We start from the raw sequence: 18,280 nt of genomic DNA, 5'->3' as shown, positions 1-18,280 counted from the left end.
TTTATAAACAATCTATTGTTATAAATTACTTGCTTTTCTTCTATCAAAGTAGTTTTCTCCTACGCATATGAAGTGTGAGCGTTAGATTATCGTCGGCGGTGGCAGTAATTAGCATTAGAACAGCAATCAAAAGATAAAAGACGTTTGTTAACTTTTGACAGACATTTTTAGAACAGCAATCAAAAGATAAAAAACGCTGCTCAGAATATCAAAATGTTTATATTATAATACAATTTTGACGTTTAAAATATCCCTTTAAAAGCAACTTTTTTCCAAAGCCTATCTTGAATTCACTGAGGCTGAATTCACTTTCTTGTTCACTCTCATTGATATCTTAATTATTAGATATTAATGCACCTAGTATTATGGTTATCTGGTACATTGTTGATTTTTTGAATATACTAATCTTTTCAATCTTATTTTTTATTAGAATGGTCATAATCAAGAGGGCTAGTGATACCGTGGTTGAAAAATAAGGTAATTAAGGGCATATTTTTTATAATTTTGCTAATCACTTTGGTTCGAAAAAAATATTAAGATACGGTTTTCGCTGACTTTTTAAGCTTTTATTACTCTTTAGTATCAGCTAAAACTACATATACATTTGAATTTTGCATTTAATTTTTTTGAAAAAACGCGTAATGTTTGTTAAATTGTAAAACAGCGCCCCCTAGCGCCTACGTTCAAAAGCTTATTTTTATTGTTTATATGGAATAATATAGAGTAAGAAACGCTCTTTTAAACGAGTTCTCGCTTGTTGGATTCCGATCATCCAGTCCGGAGTTATTAACATTTAAATAAAAACAGATATAACCTTTCCCCACCACTTTATTACGTGCAGATAGGGGAAAATGGTTCTAAAAAAAGATCCAGAATTTACTGAAGATTATGAAGCTATTATTTATAGTACTTCTTATCTAGGCAAAATTGTGTAAAAGCTCCATTTTTAAGAAATTTTTGCACTTTTTGAAGTTTATTAACGGTCCAGGACATTGTATTATCCTAAAAATATCTTATACAAATCTCCAAGAATTAATAGCGCGTATGGGCATCTCATTTTTTGATCACCAATGTCGGGAAATTTGTATGAATGTCTATACAAATTTTTTTACCAATATCGCTAAATTGTTTGTTGTCCGGAATTTAATAAGAAGTTTACTAAAATATTTTTATATCTTTTTACTTTATAGCTTTATAGCTTTATAGCTTTTATAGCTTTATACCTTTTTATAAAAAAAAGGTATAAGCTGGTCACGTTTTAATGCTTTGCTCTTGATAATTATATATTTTAGAACGAAAATTAAATTAATTTAAATAAATTACTACATTAGCGTTTGTTTCTGAAATCCACGTCATTTGATTCCTAGAAGGCACACAGACTATGAATGTTTTTTTTTTGTTGAATAATAATAATACAATAAATTTTATATTTTCTTCGGAGAAATAACAAGAAGTAAAAAAAAATAGGCTAGTTTGAGGAAATAGACGATTTTACTCAATTTTTGTTGCAGATGGACGCTGGGAACTTTTAATAAAAGGTTTACTCAATACATATTGATTTTAGTGATAGGAAGTGCTTAAGAAGACATAACGTTGGATAAATGCTGTGTTCTAAAATGTAACTATAGTACTATACTATATTTTTATTTTTTTTATTTTTTGGTTTCTGCTATTAAAATAACTTTTTACTGGGCTGATGTAATTCTGAAATCCATATGTAATGAGTAACAATTTTTCCTTACTGACTGTATCGAACCTTTTAATCTGTTCTGCTGACAATATGGTAGTAAAAATAATTCTGGATTTTTTCGCTACTAGGAGAAAATCTAAAAAATACAAAATATTTTATACAAATTATTTTTTTTTAAAGATCACTGCGTTTAATCGAAACGGATATCAAATAAATAATAATAAAGTATAATAAATTTTTCTAACCGACAAAAAATACTTAACGTTTCAGGAGGTATATCTCCTCCCGTAGAATTTTCAAGTCAGGAGCTTAAAACACCCTCAAAGAGGAAGTTCCACTCCTTCAACTCTCAGTGAATGACATTCAAGACAACTTTGAGAAAGTAGCACTTTTAGAACAATAAAAAGGATTGGACGAGAGAAACGTTTGCTCAGCATGTAAAAGACCATACCATAATGTGGTATACTGATGCTTCCAAAGTCAAACCAGGGACAGAGATAGGAGTATTTGGGCCGAAAACTAAATATTCCGAACCAATAGACACCTATCCCATCATCTATCAGGCAGAAATCTACGCTATCGAAAGATCCGTACAATTTGTATTAGCTAGGAACTATCAAAAACAGGAAATAGCCATCTTATCCGATAGTCAAGCAGCCTGAAGAGCGATCAACCCAGTAAACATCAATTCGAAGCTGGTCAAAGAATGCATAGAGAAGCTGAACAAATTCAGCAAAGAAAATAAATTTCTCCTATTCTGGTTGCCCGCTCACCAAGGAATAGAAGATAATGAAAAAGCAAACGATCTAGGTAGAAAAGGAGCGAACAATCCACTAACTGGACCAGAACCGTTCTGCTTTCCAAGTGGAAACCAACTTAAAGCGGAACTCAAGAATATGGAAAACTCCATCCGTAACCTGGAATAGAAATCGAAGATACTCAAAATAATCTGTCAGAACTTACGACGGAAAAAAATAAAGATTTTCCTTGATTTAAGTAAGAATAATCTTCGGATTGTCACGGGCAGGGGCGGATACAGGAATTTATTTTAGGGGGGCAAAAAAAAGAATGTAGAATGTGCTTTTTAGGGCGCCATTTTTAACCCAAAAGCTTAAGATTTAACCCAATTTACAGATTTTAGGGGGGGCCGGCCCCCATGGGCCCCCACTCTGTATCGGCCACTGGTTACGGGGTTTCTAACAGGACACTGTCACCTCAACAAAACACAATCACAGACACAACAGTAGATTGAAGCTGTGAATCAACGTCGAATGCTGATTCTGTAGGGAAAATGGGGAAACACCAGAACACCTCACCACTGAGTGCGCCGAGACAACAACCGTTCATACCATAAACTTTGGTACGGCTGATGTCGGAGATAGAGAGCTAGCCTTTGTGGAGCTGTCTCAGATACTGGCTTTTGTCAAAGCCCAGAGACTGTATGATGAGTTATAACTCGTTATCAATTAAACACAACAGATCTGTAAGGTCGTGGTGATTAACCCCCTAAACATTCCGTCAATCAAGTTGTCAGAAGTCAAAGAAGCACGTCAACGATTTATAATACGAGTAGATGTATGTATCTGCTAAAAGAACTAAAGTGTTTTTGAATAGTTGTATTTAGATATTTCAAATAATTTGTTTCTTTGTTCTTTGTGTTTTCTTGCTTCTGACGATGGGAGGAGATATACTTCTTATCATTCTCACAGTATGAGACATGCAACAACCTCAGCGCCTTTTAGGAAGGGAATTAGTATAGATCAAATCAAAGATACTCTAGGATGGTTTCAAAGCTCGCAAGTGTTCCAGAAATTTTACAATCGGTCTTTAGAAGGCAATAAATTAAATTTTGTAGAATTAATTCAGGGAAATAATTAATATTTTTTAAGATATGTATCTCGGATCTTTTATAATTATAAAAAATAAATGTTTATGTAATATTTTGTTTACCTGCTAAGATATTATACTTACGTTTAAGTGTTGAAGACAATTTTTGTTGGTGTTTTTTGTTATAAACAGAAGGTAAATAAATTTAAGGTTTTGCTTACTGGGAAATATTATAATCATGTTTAAATATATGATATTTTTGGAAATTTCTATACATAACTTGGTTAATTTATCTGCCAAGAAAAAATAGAATTCATTTGAAATGTTACGCATTTTTTGTCAGTTAGGTATTTTTTTACTAGTACTTTTTACTAACCACTGACAAATTGGTGTCCGTTTGGATTAAACGCAGTTGTGTTTATAAAAAATAACTCATTATTTTGTGTTTTGTCTGCTAGTGGCGAAAAACGCAGAATTCTTTTAAGAGACGAACCGGTCACAAAGCTATAGACATTTTTTAATATAGTAGTTGGTCTATACTTCTGTGTTTTGTTCTTTTTGCCAATATGCCCTCATATTGAGAGTATTATAGTTTGTGTGTGTGTATAGGAGGGGGATTTAGATAATCTGCACTTTTATTCATTTTTAAAATAAATGTTTAATAACAATAGATTCAACGCTTATCTTTTACAATTGAATTACGTATACAAAGTTTCTCCCAGCCTTGATTATAATTTTTGGAAAACAATGATAATTGTTAATCTCGACTATTCTATTTTCGTGAATAATAATGATATCAAAATAATACATAGTTATCAATAAAATGTTTATCATTAATCTTTATGATATTTCCGTTAGGTTAATTTTTTACAGAATATTTTATATGATTGCACAAATTGCCTATTATTTTCGACAAGAATTCGTTAATTGGTTCAAAACAAAAGAGCGAAATTAATAATAATTAATAGTTATAAGTAGATATTAATATACTGACCTACTAGATATCGACTAATAGGAACCAATCATGTCAAGATTACTTTTTCTTGATCTATTCAATTCTCTCTTTCACTACTGGGAGAATTTTAAAATATTGGCGAAAGTAACTAAAAACGATATTTACGAACATGCGCGACTTTAGAATTTAATGTGTGTTTGTGTGTGCCTTCAGAGTAATAAGAAAATACATAGATGTGATACAGAGACCTAGTAGTAGACTACCGTAAAATCATATCTCATATGCACGATGAAAATTGAGTTGTAAAAGTAAATAATTTAACATCAACTAAAAGCACCTTTAGTTTCTGTTTGAAAATGTCGAATTTAATCTTAGTTTTACTCGAAATTTATAATAGGAACCATTCATAAATATACCGGGTGCGTCTGAAAAGTGGCTCATCCCCTATAACTTTTTTATTTTCTCAGATAAAAAACGAGATTTGGTACGTTAGTATATACAGGGTTGTTCACCACATACGACACGGAGTATTGTAGCTAAACGATTACATTTTTACAAATTGTAAGTTTTGGTTTCGTTGAAGGTCTATTAGAGCTACAATTTAAAAATATTTTTACAAGATACAGAGTGTCCCAAATAAGTAAAAAATATTATAGTTGTATTTTTTTAAATGGAACATCCTGTATATTATTCTATTTTTGGTTTCTACAATTGAAATAAAGGTAAATTTGATTAAGGTTTATCACACCTAAACCTTACCGTTTTTGAAATATTTTCAATTTTATGAAATTGCAGTAAAAATTTTAAGGCTTTATTTCTCCCAGGGTATCAAAGTTTTTAATACTAAATATTTACTGAAGATTATTTATTGATCAGATATTGTGGTGCAATAATAAAAATTTTACTACCTTATACAGAGTGTCCAAAAATTTATATTAAATAATGACTAGCTTTAAACGGCAATAACTTGTTTAATTTAAACGGAACACCCTATATATTTTACGTGAATGAGATGCACAATGTAATTGTCTATCAAATTGTATTATACCATTTTTCACCCATCTCTTGAAGTTTTCGTAGAAAATGCATTTTCTTATAATTTAGACCTCATTTATCACTATACCCATGGAATATTGACATTTCAGATTTTTTTATAGCACCATAATATGTACAAAATGTACAGGTGGTAAATATTGCCAGCCCATTGGCATACAAAAAACTATGTAAATCTTTGTAAAAGAGTATACCAATTAAATATACCACCATTATTTCTTACAAAAAAAAACATCAAAAGTTAGTTAATTACATACTTGTAAATTGTTTTAATTAATAAATTATTCTAAATAAATGTGGATTTGGCTCAGAAATCAATATAATAATAAGTTATAAAAATGAATGTCTCTGTTTTTATAAATAAGCATTCGTCAATAAATGAAATAAAATTTATAAGGTGTTACTATTTACCACACTGTCTAATACACACACAAAATTCAGTTTTTTAGTATTTGGAACACTTATTACTTTAACGTAAAAAGTCAATTTAATGTAGTTTGAATACTGGGATCATATTAATTGGTCCTCTTTAACAAAAAATATTTAAACAGTTTTATTTTTATATTTTAATTAAATAAGCGAACTATATCGACAATATTAGTATCTGTACCCTTTAAAAATTTGTTACATTGTTAAAAATAAGCTAAAATGTCAATATTCCATGGGTATAGTGATAAATGAGGCCTAAATTATAAGAAAATGCATTTTCTATGAAAACTTGAAGAGATGGGTAAAAAATGGAACAACACAATTTGATAGACAATTACATTGTGCATCTGATTCACGTAAAATATATAGGGTGTTCCATTTAAATTAAACAAGTTATTGCCGTTTAAAGCTACTAATTATTTAATATAAATTTTTGGACACTCTGTATAAGGTAGTAAAATTTTTATTATTGCAACACAATATCTGATCAATAAATAATCTTCAGTAAATATTTAGTATTAAAAACTTTGATACCCTGGGGGAAATAAAGCCTTAAAATTTTTACTGCAATTTCATAAAATTGAAAATATTTCAAAAACGGTAAGGTTTAAGTGTGCTAAACCTTAATCAAATTTACCTTTACTTCAATTGTAGAAACCAAAAATAGAATAATATACAGGGTGTTCCATTTAAAAAAATACAACTATAATATTTTTTACTTATTTGGGACACTCTGTATCTTGTAAAAATATTTTTAAATTGTAGCTCTAATACACCTTTAACGAACCCAAAACTTACAATTTGTAAAAATCTAATCGTTTAACTATAATATTCCGTGTCGTATGTGGTGAACAACCCTGTATAAATCTGGATTGATTGACGTATTCAATTGTTTTCGGTCACTTTCTGTTCCACCGGAAATGACTACAACTTTTGATTTTTAAATAACACCCTCGGTATTTTGTTACTTTATTTGATTTTGTTTTATTTATTTGAAATTGTAACAGGCGGTTCATAATGATAATTTGACTCGAAATTCCAAGTGTGTGGTACTAAATTATTCGTAATTTTTTTTTCCAAATATGCTAATGAGACACATCGTTCCATTTGAAAAACTTGAGATATGTATAAAATTACGGCTTGGGCATATTTTAACCGGGCAAGACAAGACCCGAAAAACATTAGACGATCAAATCTATTTTTCCACGGCTCCTTGATTAAAAATTAGTGTTTTTAACACCGCCAAGGCACTACCTAGATTGAAATTGAAAAAAATTTTGTATAAGCAAAAATGTCAAAAGTTGACGTGGCATGTCATTCTATTCAGACTGTCATTTTCTATCGAATAAAGTAAAAAAAAATACGGAGGGTACCATTTAAAAATCAAAAGTTGTAGTCATTTCCGGTGAAACAGGAAGTGACCGAAAACAATGAATATGTCAATCAATCCTAATTTATGTCATATACTAACGTAGAAAATCTCGTTTTTTATCTGAAAAAATAAGGAAGTTATTGGGGTGAGCCACTTTTGAGACGCACCTGGTATATCTAATGTGGAATTTTTTTAACATAATAGTTTAATAATTTTTGCTAACACATAGGACTTGAATTTTTGTCTATATTACTTTGTTTAAAAAAATCATTTTTTTGTCGATTTTACTTTTGAAAATCATGCATTGCTTGCCGATTGACGAACTGCACCATCTTTGAACAAAAATGAGGTAGTACTGAAAGTACCGAGAAAACCGGGAGATCCCGGTTCCATACGATGTGGTACCGAAATTCCCGATTGCGGAAAAAAGCTCCGGTTGCGGAAACGCTAGTCTCAATCAGTCTTCCATACCACAAGATTAACAAAAAAACTCACTTCACTCTTAGGCGGTATGAAAGTACCCGAGTCATCTAATTGTATATATTTAATTCTTCGAGTTATTGATGGTCATACCTTCTATTTTGGTTTTGACATTTTACACATAAATTAAAACGGTATACTATACTTTCTCTATAAAATCATTCAAAGCAGGTGCAATCTTTACGTCATTATTACTCTGAGCCTTAACGCTCCATTTTCTTTCGCTAAATGCGCTTTTAAGTTAATGCAAATTTTACATGTTTTTTACTGCCCATTTAGCGAGTCAACATATCTTTGCCAGCGTGCATCTCAATGACGTCAGTTTATATTGATTTATGTCATTGGGATTTTTTTGCCAAAAGATTTTTTATGGGGTTTTAAATGCGAATTAACTTGTTATTTTATTAAAAAATTTGACTGCTTTAACAAAATTAATGACTACTAGTTACTCTTTTATTAAAAGCGCATATTTACTTTGATTACTTATTTATTTTACATTCACTATAAAGCACCGTATTCACTATGGGCTGATGCTGTTTGTCAATGTGTCGATTTGATGCCCTAATGCGCCTATGGGATGGATTGTGTGGCGGCGCGAGGGAATGTTGGTTTTGGGCGAATCATCAAAAGAAATATCACGACCACAATGGATGAATTTCCAAACGTACTAACGAATCGCATCGACACATCTTTCTCACTATGTCTGCATGGCCGCATGGACGATTCAAATCGAGGCATCAGCGCATAGTGAGTATGGGGCTTAAGTATACTGTAAACATAGTACAGTGTAGTTGTTTACATATAAGAAGGAATGTGAGACGGTGAATTCATATTCACAAAAAAAATGTGTGTGCAGTATGTCCGCATATTTGAAGTGAAACTGCTTACTAACAGCTATTAAATTGAAGGATTTGAAGAACATGTTGAAAAAGCGTAGTTTGAATTGTTGAAAAACTAATAAATTAAAAATTAATAAATAATTTGATTTACTTTCCTAAAATTAGTATTAAAATGTCCGTCTGTCCGTCTGAGGACTCTATTTGGGTACCTCTAGCCACATGCCGAATTTGGTTCCTATCGACACATAATTAAGAAAGGTCCTGATGATTTCGTCCATTTAGAGGCATTGGTTCGAAATGTCGATGGCGTCATCTTGTAGCCCATCCCCAATTATGCCGAAATCGACCCAAACTTTTCTTCAATATCTAATCCTTAGTCCCACCCTGATGAAGATGTAAACGACAAGTCTTATCCCACTTTGCAGTGGGACTGTGTGGAACTGTGTGCACCGTCGCTCACATAGCCTACCCACCAAAACTGATCGCGATTGGACTAAATCAACTTTTGGCGTTTCTTACGCCAAAACTAAGTGTCACAGTGACACATGTCGTACTCGGTCAAGTCGGCTTTGGTCCAATCTATCGACATACCAAATTTTATTTAAATCGTACGTTTTTTCCCCATTCATGATGGGGTTTCATAGTGCACGAAACGTCGTCAAAATATCATGAAATTATGGGGATCTTCAGGGGTGGATGGAAAAGTAGAAACCAGTCCGAGAAAAACAGGCAACCGGCCCAAATCCACAAAAACAAAATGACCATAACGAAGAAACATATTTTATTTATTAATATATAGGTAAGGGTGTTTTTCGCTCCTGCGAAAAAGCTCTTTTGTCCCCGTTTTTTTTTAAATTTAAATTGTCTTGATCAACATTTTCGTAAAGACCAATATTGGGTCGGACATCTGAATTTTTATTACAAAATGGCTCAGTTTTATAGGGTTCTTCTGCTTTATTTCCATTATCGATAACGGTAATTTGATCTTGAATAGGCTACGATTTTGAGTTACGATTTGGAGAAACTTTAAGACTTCCTGATTCATTCAGTTCATCTGACCCAATTCTCTGTGAAATACATTACTTTTAGCTTTTCGGGTACCTATATACTTTCTTACACATTGTAATTGAAATTCTCTCTTTTCTGCTACATCAGCAGCCTCCACGTGTCTCTAACTGAATGAACCGCGGTCGCCATTAAAACTGCAGCATTTTTTAGATTATTATATAGTTCTTATCACGAAACTTTTCGTCTATATACTTTTCTACATTTGACATCTTGTATGATAATGCCATGACTCAAACGAAAAAACCCTAAGCAATACCTAGGGAGTGGATATAAATGTCTTCTGATGTAATGCTATGTTACCGTCCATAATAAGAATATTTGGATTCTCGAGACATATTAATATTTTATTATCTAATCTAGTTTAAACCTTATTTAACTCTTCTCTGCTGTCTCAGTAATTTTTAGCAAATTCATTTTAGCAATGCAAATTTTAAACAACAATTTAGACTTGACTTTTAGTTCTCATCAGACTTGGCTTTTAGTCCGTCCCCAATTCAAGCCAACCATAGATATGTTTTCTCCGTCAACTGCAGAGTTCGCGTCAAATTCGTTTACCTTTTTACAAAGGGGAGCTCGAAAAATATTGCACCGAGGCCCCCAGTTGTCAATCTACGCTACCGTATTCTTAGTATACATTTAAATCGAGACTATATTTATATTTACCTAATGCTATTCATTTTTATTTTTTGCTGCCAGTCAGTCATATTTATTAGTTATTAATAAAAGAATAGTGGGTAAAACTATAGAGAGTTAGTTTTAAATTATTATATTTAATATTTTAATAATTTTCAGGGGTGGTATATTTCGTTTATGAGGTTTTTTGCAAAAAAGATGTTAAAAATCGGGCATTTTTTTAAAATATTCCTGTATATTTTAGAAAAAAAAAATAGAATTTCCTGTTTACCGCAAATTTTCCCACGGTATAGTTTCTTATCTCTGATATTACGGCACTAAAAGAGATGCAAATACAGAAAATTGAGGTAGCTCAAATTTTTTTAAAAATAATTTTTTTTTTAAATTTCCAAACTTTAATAACTCGATTGGACTTATTTGAAACTCGATAAAGAGAATATATTATGTTTATTTTATTGAGATCTACCAGCCCTGAAAATATTAGCACTTGAGTCTATAAGTAAATTGTATAATAAAAATTTTCACACCGAACAAACAACAGATAGTTATTAAAATTAAAAGTGTCCCAGAGAAAGACATCTTACAATAGTTATTTTACAAATTGGTGTTTATATTAAAAAGCAATTGACGAATATACTGATGCAAATTGTATCTACGTCTCTCTACGTCACTTTAGTTAGAAGATTAACCATTTAATTTTTGCTAATCCAATCTTTTTTGAGCTCTGATTGGGACCGGCCCATCGGCCCATCTTTTCGCCGGCCCACCGGCAATTTTCCCGTTTTTCCATATGGCCCATCCACCTCTGGGGATCTTCGAGCCCTCTCCGAGTTTCAACCCCCTAGCTCACATAGGGCCCGAGTTACGATGCTCCAAAGACCCATCGCAACTTCCTCATTGGTTTCCCATTTCTTCAATCGTTACCACTTTTCATCTCGCTAGCTCATGTGTCACGGCCTAGAATTTTTACTCCCAGCGCGCGTAAAGAAGTTTTACTTCAAAAATTACCTTGACTTTGGGTTTACTTGAAATAAGACTTAATAAAGTCCGATCTAAATCATTTCATTATCCATTGACTTACAAGAATATAATTTAACGCTAAATAGTTAGTTACAAAATTGGATATTCCGTCACCTACCAGATTTCACAATAAATCTAATTGTAATCATCAGTTGAATTTTGCTTCTTATAGGTACATCAGTTCAAATATATTTACTCATATCTAAGGATTATATAAAGTGATCTGAAAGGAAGCCAAAAATGCAATAATATACAATATCCCGATCCACTCACACTTTTTTGAGCCACACTGTAGAAGTTAAAATATTTTCTTGTACCATCCTCCTGAAATATATCCTAGTACATACTTTAGGTTTGCACTTAAACAAAATACCCAAGTTTTTTATTCTAGGAGCTACAGATGCCCGACGCACTATTGCGGACCTTATATATAGCTCCTATTTTCTCAAAAAGTAAAAAAAAATGGTCTTGTCCTCGTATCATCGTTACCTGTTATCATAGTAGAAGTAAATTTTAGTAAGTGAGTTTTCCTTCTACTATGCTGCTATTATAACGATAAATACTAAAGAATGGCAGAAAACAGAAAAAAATTGACTTGTTATGTAGCTTGCTCACCCAATTTTGGGTCCGATTTACGATTCTCAGATGACAAGCCTACACACAACCCAATTTTTCTTCCAACCCGACTAAATCGACCCAAATTGTCTACCGAATTGAACCGTGTATAGCCGGTTTTAATTTTGGCTTCTTATCAGATAAATGCTCATATTGTAAATGAATCATAAGTATTAAGATAAAAATGTATGTTAGTACATGAGAAGTTTTTTTCATAAATGGTGTAATTTTGCAAAACAAATAAAAGCCCATTCATAAGCTATTACACTTAGCTACATTCCTAATGTACTTTCTTTCTATTTTATATCTTTCTTTGGTAAGAGGAAAACCATATAGCCTAATGCATCAAGAAATGTAAGTTAACTAATTTTTGTTCCACACAATGATAAGAATAATGTCTATTTTATTTTAACTTGTCTAAAATTGCTGATTTAATTTTAATTAGATAAAATCAACCAACCCATCCCTTCTTTGTCAAATTGACCAATGTATATAATTTTATAAAAAGGTAATTTGTATAGAAACTTAGTGACTAACAAATGGTGTTAAAAACGAACTCAAACTAACTACCATTTATTTACATCATTAGTTAACCTTGATGCTTTGAACCTTAATTAATATATAAGTATATTTGATAACCACACGTTGTAACATTATAACCAGTTTGCAAATTTTACCTTCTTTAAACAGAGTTGCACTCTGGCGAGATTTATTTTTTAAAGGAATAATTCATCGTATATGTAGAATCATCGTATCGTTCAGCCTTGCTTAACCATAACGTCATGTTTCAAAATTTAAAAAAATCCGATTACTCCGAAGATATTTGGGAAAAAACGAATTTTCCGGGTTAGATCCATTATTTTTCTCTCTTTGATTACGACTCTCTTTGAGAAGATATACAATACATACATTAGCGTAACTAGCAATTTATCGTGGGGTGGGCTTAGGGCTTTTGTTTTCTAAATATGGAAAATAATTTTAAAAAACACATTTTTTGAATAAAACTTTTACATGAATTTCTCTATCAATAAATTTCATAGACTTGGTTATATCAAACCGTGTTCCTGTAGATTAAATAAATACCTACAAATTTTCTAAAAAAATAAAAATTAACACATTTTTTGAACACAATAAAATAATATTAACTAGTTTCGAAATAGTACACAACAAAATAGTATTAACTTTTTCGAGTTAGAAAACGTCATTTTCACTGCATCACAAGCAAATAAAAATTAAAGCGTAGCCAAGAGTCATAATTCAGAATTTCTCTGGGGGAGTGCCCAGCAGAATCTGGGGGGGGGGAGCCGGCACCCCCGAGCGCCCCTGTAGTTACGCCAATCTATGCTGGGTGCGTCTCAAAAGTGGCTCACCCCTCTAACTTTTTTATATTTTCAGATAAAAAAAACGAAATTTGGTATGTTAGTATATGACATAAATTAGGATTGATTTACGTATTTAATTGTTTTCGGTCCCTTCCAGTTTCACCGGAAATGACTACAAATTTTGATTTTTAAATGGCACCCTCAGCATTTTTTTACTTTATTCGATAAAAAAGACACTCCGAATACAATGACATATCATATGTCAACTTTTGACATTTTCGCATAAGGTTTATTTGAAATTGTAACATGCGGTTCATAACGACAATTTGACTCGAAATACTACGTGTGTGGTACCAAATTATTCGTAAAAAATTATTTTTCCATATATGCTAATGAGCCACTCTCGTGCCATTTGAAAAAATTGAGATATGATTAAAAACACGGCCCAGGCATCTTTTAACCGTCCGGTTAAAAATTATAGACCATCAAATATATTTTCCAAGGCTCCTTGATTAAAAATTACTGTTATTAACAGAGTCATGGCACAGTACAAGACACGAAAAACATTAGACGATCAATTCTATTTTTCCAAGGCTCCTTGAATAAAAATTAGTGTTTTTAACACAACCATGGCACTCTAGATTGAAATTTAAAATACGATTTTTTTTCTAAGCAAAGATGTCAAAAGTTGACATATGATATGTCATTTTATTCAGAGTGTCATTTACTATAGAATAAGATAAAAAAATTCCGAGGGTATCATTTGAAAACTAAAAGTTCTAGTCATTTCCGGTGAAACAGGAAGTGACCGAAAATAATTGAACACCTTAACCAATCCTAATTTATGTCATATATACTAACATACGAAAACTCGTATTTTTTTCTAAAAAAAGCAAAAATTTATAGGGGTGAGCCACTTTTGAAACGCCATCGCCACCCGGAGACGCCACAAATGATTTTTTTTATATCTGAAATATTAAATTTCGGAACAGCAAAAAAATGGAATGTTACGCATGGAACAGAAATTTTACGTGTCTTTCATTCCTTGTAAGTGCAATCCAATCCTGCATTTTTTTTTCAGCAGGAGTCGTTTAGTTGACTACTGCTGACTCCTATACTACAAATAAAAACTATATACTGGTGTCACCAAGAATAAAGAGGTAAAAATTTCAAAATTGTCCTGTTGATAAGAGACACCGAACTACCGGAGTGTCCGATTTGGCGCCGTGTCCGAATTAGAGAAGTTCTTCTGTATTTTGATGAACAAAGGACAAAAATGCAACATTTTTGTGCATTTTAGAAACTACGGGGCTATAGGACAAATCTGTGCGTAGCATCTCTAGTTTTATAATAAAGTGGCAGAAAACCGCACCTTTGTACCTCTAATCATAAACGACACACTCTGTAAAACACATGAAAATAGGACACCTTGTACATATACTGAAAAATATGTCTAGAATAATACCAAAGTTATTCAATAATGGTTCGAGGAAATACAGGGTGTCCCAGAAATAAGTGCAAGTATTTTAAGTGTAGTATAGTTCAACCCCAAAAACACGCCTACGAGTTTTTTTTTCACAAAAAAAAATTGAAAATTCCAAATTTTTTGAAAATTTTTTTGGAATTTTTTTTAGTTTTTAGTTAAAAAAACATAATTTCTTGATAATATGGCAACATAGGTATTAGATTAAATTTACAAGAAAGAAAATCCAGAAAAGATCCAGTGGTTCTTAAAATTTTAGCAAAAAATATTTTTTTTGGAAATTTTCAAACTAACTCCGTTATTTAGACTTATTTGAGAAACGATAAAGAGAAAATATGTTTTTTTTTATCGAGATCTACCACCCCTTAAAATACTTGCACTTATTTCTGGGACACCCTGTATAGACAAATGTTTGAAATAGAACTATATCTCGAAAATTTTGTAGTAATTTCCTATTTTACTGGCTAAAAAAATGTGAAAAAAAGAGAAAGATTTATTATAAACTAAAATTTAATTGTAATGCATGTCTTAATGTAATAGCTGAAGTAAAAAAATATTATATTAGCGCAGTTTAAAGCATATTACTTTATATAATATATTCTTTAAACTGTGATATTAGTTTCTATAATGTATAGCTACTTAAAATTATTCAAAAAAAAACTTCATGGGAGTTTTGACATTTTTCGCGGGAAAATAATCACTAAAATTATTTTCATCATCTCAACATTAATTGACTTATTTCTTAAAATACATTGGCCGTTTCTATAAATATTGGTATTTTTTTATGTATTCATTTGAACGAAGTGCAAAGGTTTACAGCCATGTTAACCTTTAAATATAGCAAACATTTTTTTAGTACCTGTTTAAATATAAAGATAACAATTAGTGTGAACTTGAATATAGCCTAGGCTCAGTGCGGTGAGTATATTCAACAGGTATACACCGTTTTGGATTTTTTTTAATCTTATCAACAATCGATCTTATTCCTCTAGATAATTTTTAAACAATTGTGATGAAAATGAATTGGTCTTAGTCGATTTTTAATCCTTTTATATACAAACACAAACCGCAGGACGGCTAGTGATAATATAGTGTATTTTTTACGATGATTTTAACAGTGTTCACAAGTGTGTTAGTGACTTTTTATTTGTTAGTTTGCATAGTATTATTTGTTTTTTACTACATTGTGGAAGTAGTTTTAGGTAAGGATAATATATTTAAATATTCTGTACATGTATGTGTATTATGTTTTATACAGGGTGAGTCTTAAATAAGTGCGAATATTTTCGACCCCAGAAACACGTCTATGAGGTTTATCCAGCGAACTTTTTTTTGAAAATTTGGATATTTTTTAATTTTTAGTGAAAAAACGTAATATCTTTATAATATGGCCACATAATATGTAATAGATTACATTTACAAGAAAGAAAACCCAGAAAAGATCCAGTGGTTCTCAAAATTAAACCTAATTTTTTTGAAATTTTTAAAGTGAAATATCTCGCTTATTTTGGACTTTTTTTTGGACTTGTAAAGAGAACATAGGTTTTTTTTATCGAGATCTACCAGTCCTGAAAATATTTGCACTTTTATTATTTGAGACTGGCCCTGCATAGAATTAAGTAAGTATAAAATATGCAATAATTGATTTAGGAAAATATTCAAACTAGTTTGCTAAAATATTTTTCTCAGAATTTCTTTTTAATTTTCTAAAACCTATTACTTTATTTACATTTTACTCGTGCTTAAATTTTATTAATTAAACAAACAAATTAAGTGTAATTTTTCCATACTCCGACAGACTTTGTTATTACCAAAATTAATTTTGAATTTGATATTAGCTATTGTGGATACATTTCTTGAAAAAATCTGTGTTTTTCGCTACTGGAAAAGAAATCTACAAAATAAAATAGTTTTTTTTTGTTTGGCAAACAAACCGTAAAAAAGCTGCTTGACATTTTAGAAGGTATATTTCCTTCCGGTTGCGTTGTTAGAAGCAATAAAAACAAAGAAAAAAGAAAAAACTATTTAAAATATCAAACTAGAACTATTCTAGAAGACTTTAGTTTTTAGCAAATACGTGAACGTATACGTGAATAATAGCCGTTGGCGTTTTGTTAAAATAGCATTACATGAAGTCAAACTTCAAATTAACAATTACTACCTGATTACAATTATTTAACGAGGTAAAACCGAAAAGTTTAAACTATCTGTATAGGATTTTTTGTGTTTTTATTTTTGTTATATGGTGGTCTAGATAAAAAGAAACAATAAATAATCAAAAAAGCGATGGCCATACAAACTCTACAGACGCCTGAGAAATACATTTATTTATATTTATAACTGCCTTCACAATTATTTCTAGCAGCTCCTTCCGTGTAACGCAATCATTCTTTTCTGGTTTGGATAAAACTTGACTCTAATACTCTATCACCCGTTCCTCGCTATCTTGCACTTGTGATAGCACTACACCTATGCCAATGTTGCTGGTATCTGTGTCCAGGATGTACCTCCCTTGCTGTTGTGGGTAGGCTAAAATAGGACTTGAACATAGAGCAGCCTTAAGTCTTCCAAAGGATATAACACAATCGGTGTTCCATTCGTAGCAAATTTCATCACCTGTAAGTTTACGTAAGGGTGCAGCTATGTTGGCAAGTCTCTTGATATTCAACCAATATTCAACTTGTCGCTGGAATAAGCTACACTTCTTAGGGTTCACGTACAGGTGACGATTCCGTATGCGACCGAAAACTTCTTCCAAATTTCGTAGATACTCCTCAAAAGTTTCCTCCAATCGTCTTAACACCACTTTCATGAGACGTTCGAAAGTGGCTGAAGCATTGCATAATCCAAACGGCCTGACCGTGAATTGGTATACTCCACTTATTGTAGAAAACGCTCTATTTTCTTTATCTTCCTCATCCAGACACACAAACTGGCCAGTATCCACTCTTTAAGTCGAGGGTGGTGAACCAGCACGAATCTGCCAGTCGTGTTAACGTCTCGTCTATACGTGACAATGGGTAATTATTCTTCTTAGTGACGTCATTGAGCTTCCTACAGTCCACGCAGAATCGTGTACTACCATATTTCTTCGTCACTAAAACAACAGGAGACCACCATGGGCTTGATGACTTCTCGATTACTCCATCTTCTAACATCTTCTCAGGTTGTCGTCTTTCATATCTTCGAAACTTTTCTCAAGCCGGTCCTGTTTAATTTGTTGATTTTCTAGAATTTTCTGTAGGTGGTCTGTGGTCTTGTTCTTCTGCTTTCTCTTCTCTCATATTCTGATATTCTCCATAAAATCTTCTAATAATTTGCTTACTTCCTCCATTTTTTTCTCTTGCTCTCTTGTTCCAACCATAAAAATCCTGAAATCCGGTCTAAACTCTTCAAAGTACACTTAATTTCTTCTTAAAATCTTTTTGAATCCCACTTCTGACACCAATTGTTACGGATTCCGTGGGTCCCCTAATCAAAATGAACGATGAAAC

The 18,280-nt window shown here is 31.7% G+C and overlaps 1 protein-coding gene across 3 annotated transcripts in view; it reads left to right on the top strand.

Moving 5' to 3' along the window:
• LOC115889511 overlaps nucleotides 1-18,280 on the top strand; it is a 149,955-nt gene that overhangs the window by 75,568 nt on the left and 56,107 nt on the right. The window contains exon 1 of one of the 3 annotated variants that reach the window (XM_030909532.1): nucleotides 15,677-15,988. The exons of the other annotated variants lie outside the window; for them this stretch is intronic. Within the exon in view, the coding sequence (XP_030765392.1) occupies nucleotides 15,892-15,988 (97 nt within the window). The 5' untranslated portion in view covers nucleotides 15,677-15,891. Of the gene's footprint in view, nucleotides 1-15,676; nucleotides 15,989-18,280 lie in introns of those variants that run through there. 3 annotated transcript variants of the gene reach the window in all.

The sequence above is a fragment of the Sitophilus oryzae genome, unplaced genomic scaffold, assembly GCF_002938485.1.
Source record: "Sitophilus oryzae breed Bouriz unplaced genomic scaffold, Soryzae_2.0 scaffold_815_pilon_pilon, whole genome shotgun sequence".
NCBI classification, from domain to species: Eukaryota; Metazoa; Arthropoda; class Insecta; order Coleoptera; family Curculionidae; genus Sitophilus; species Sitophilus oryzae.
The sequence above is the reverse complement of the archived record's forward strand: the minus strand, read 5'-3'. Positions and strand labels throughout refer to the sequence as shown.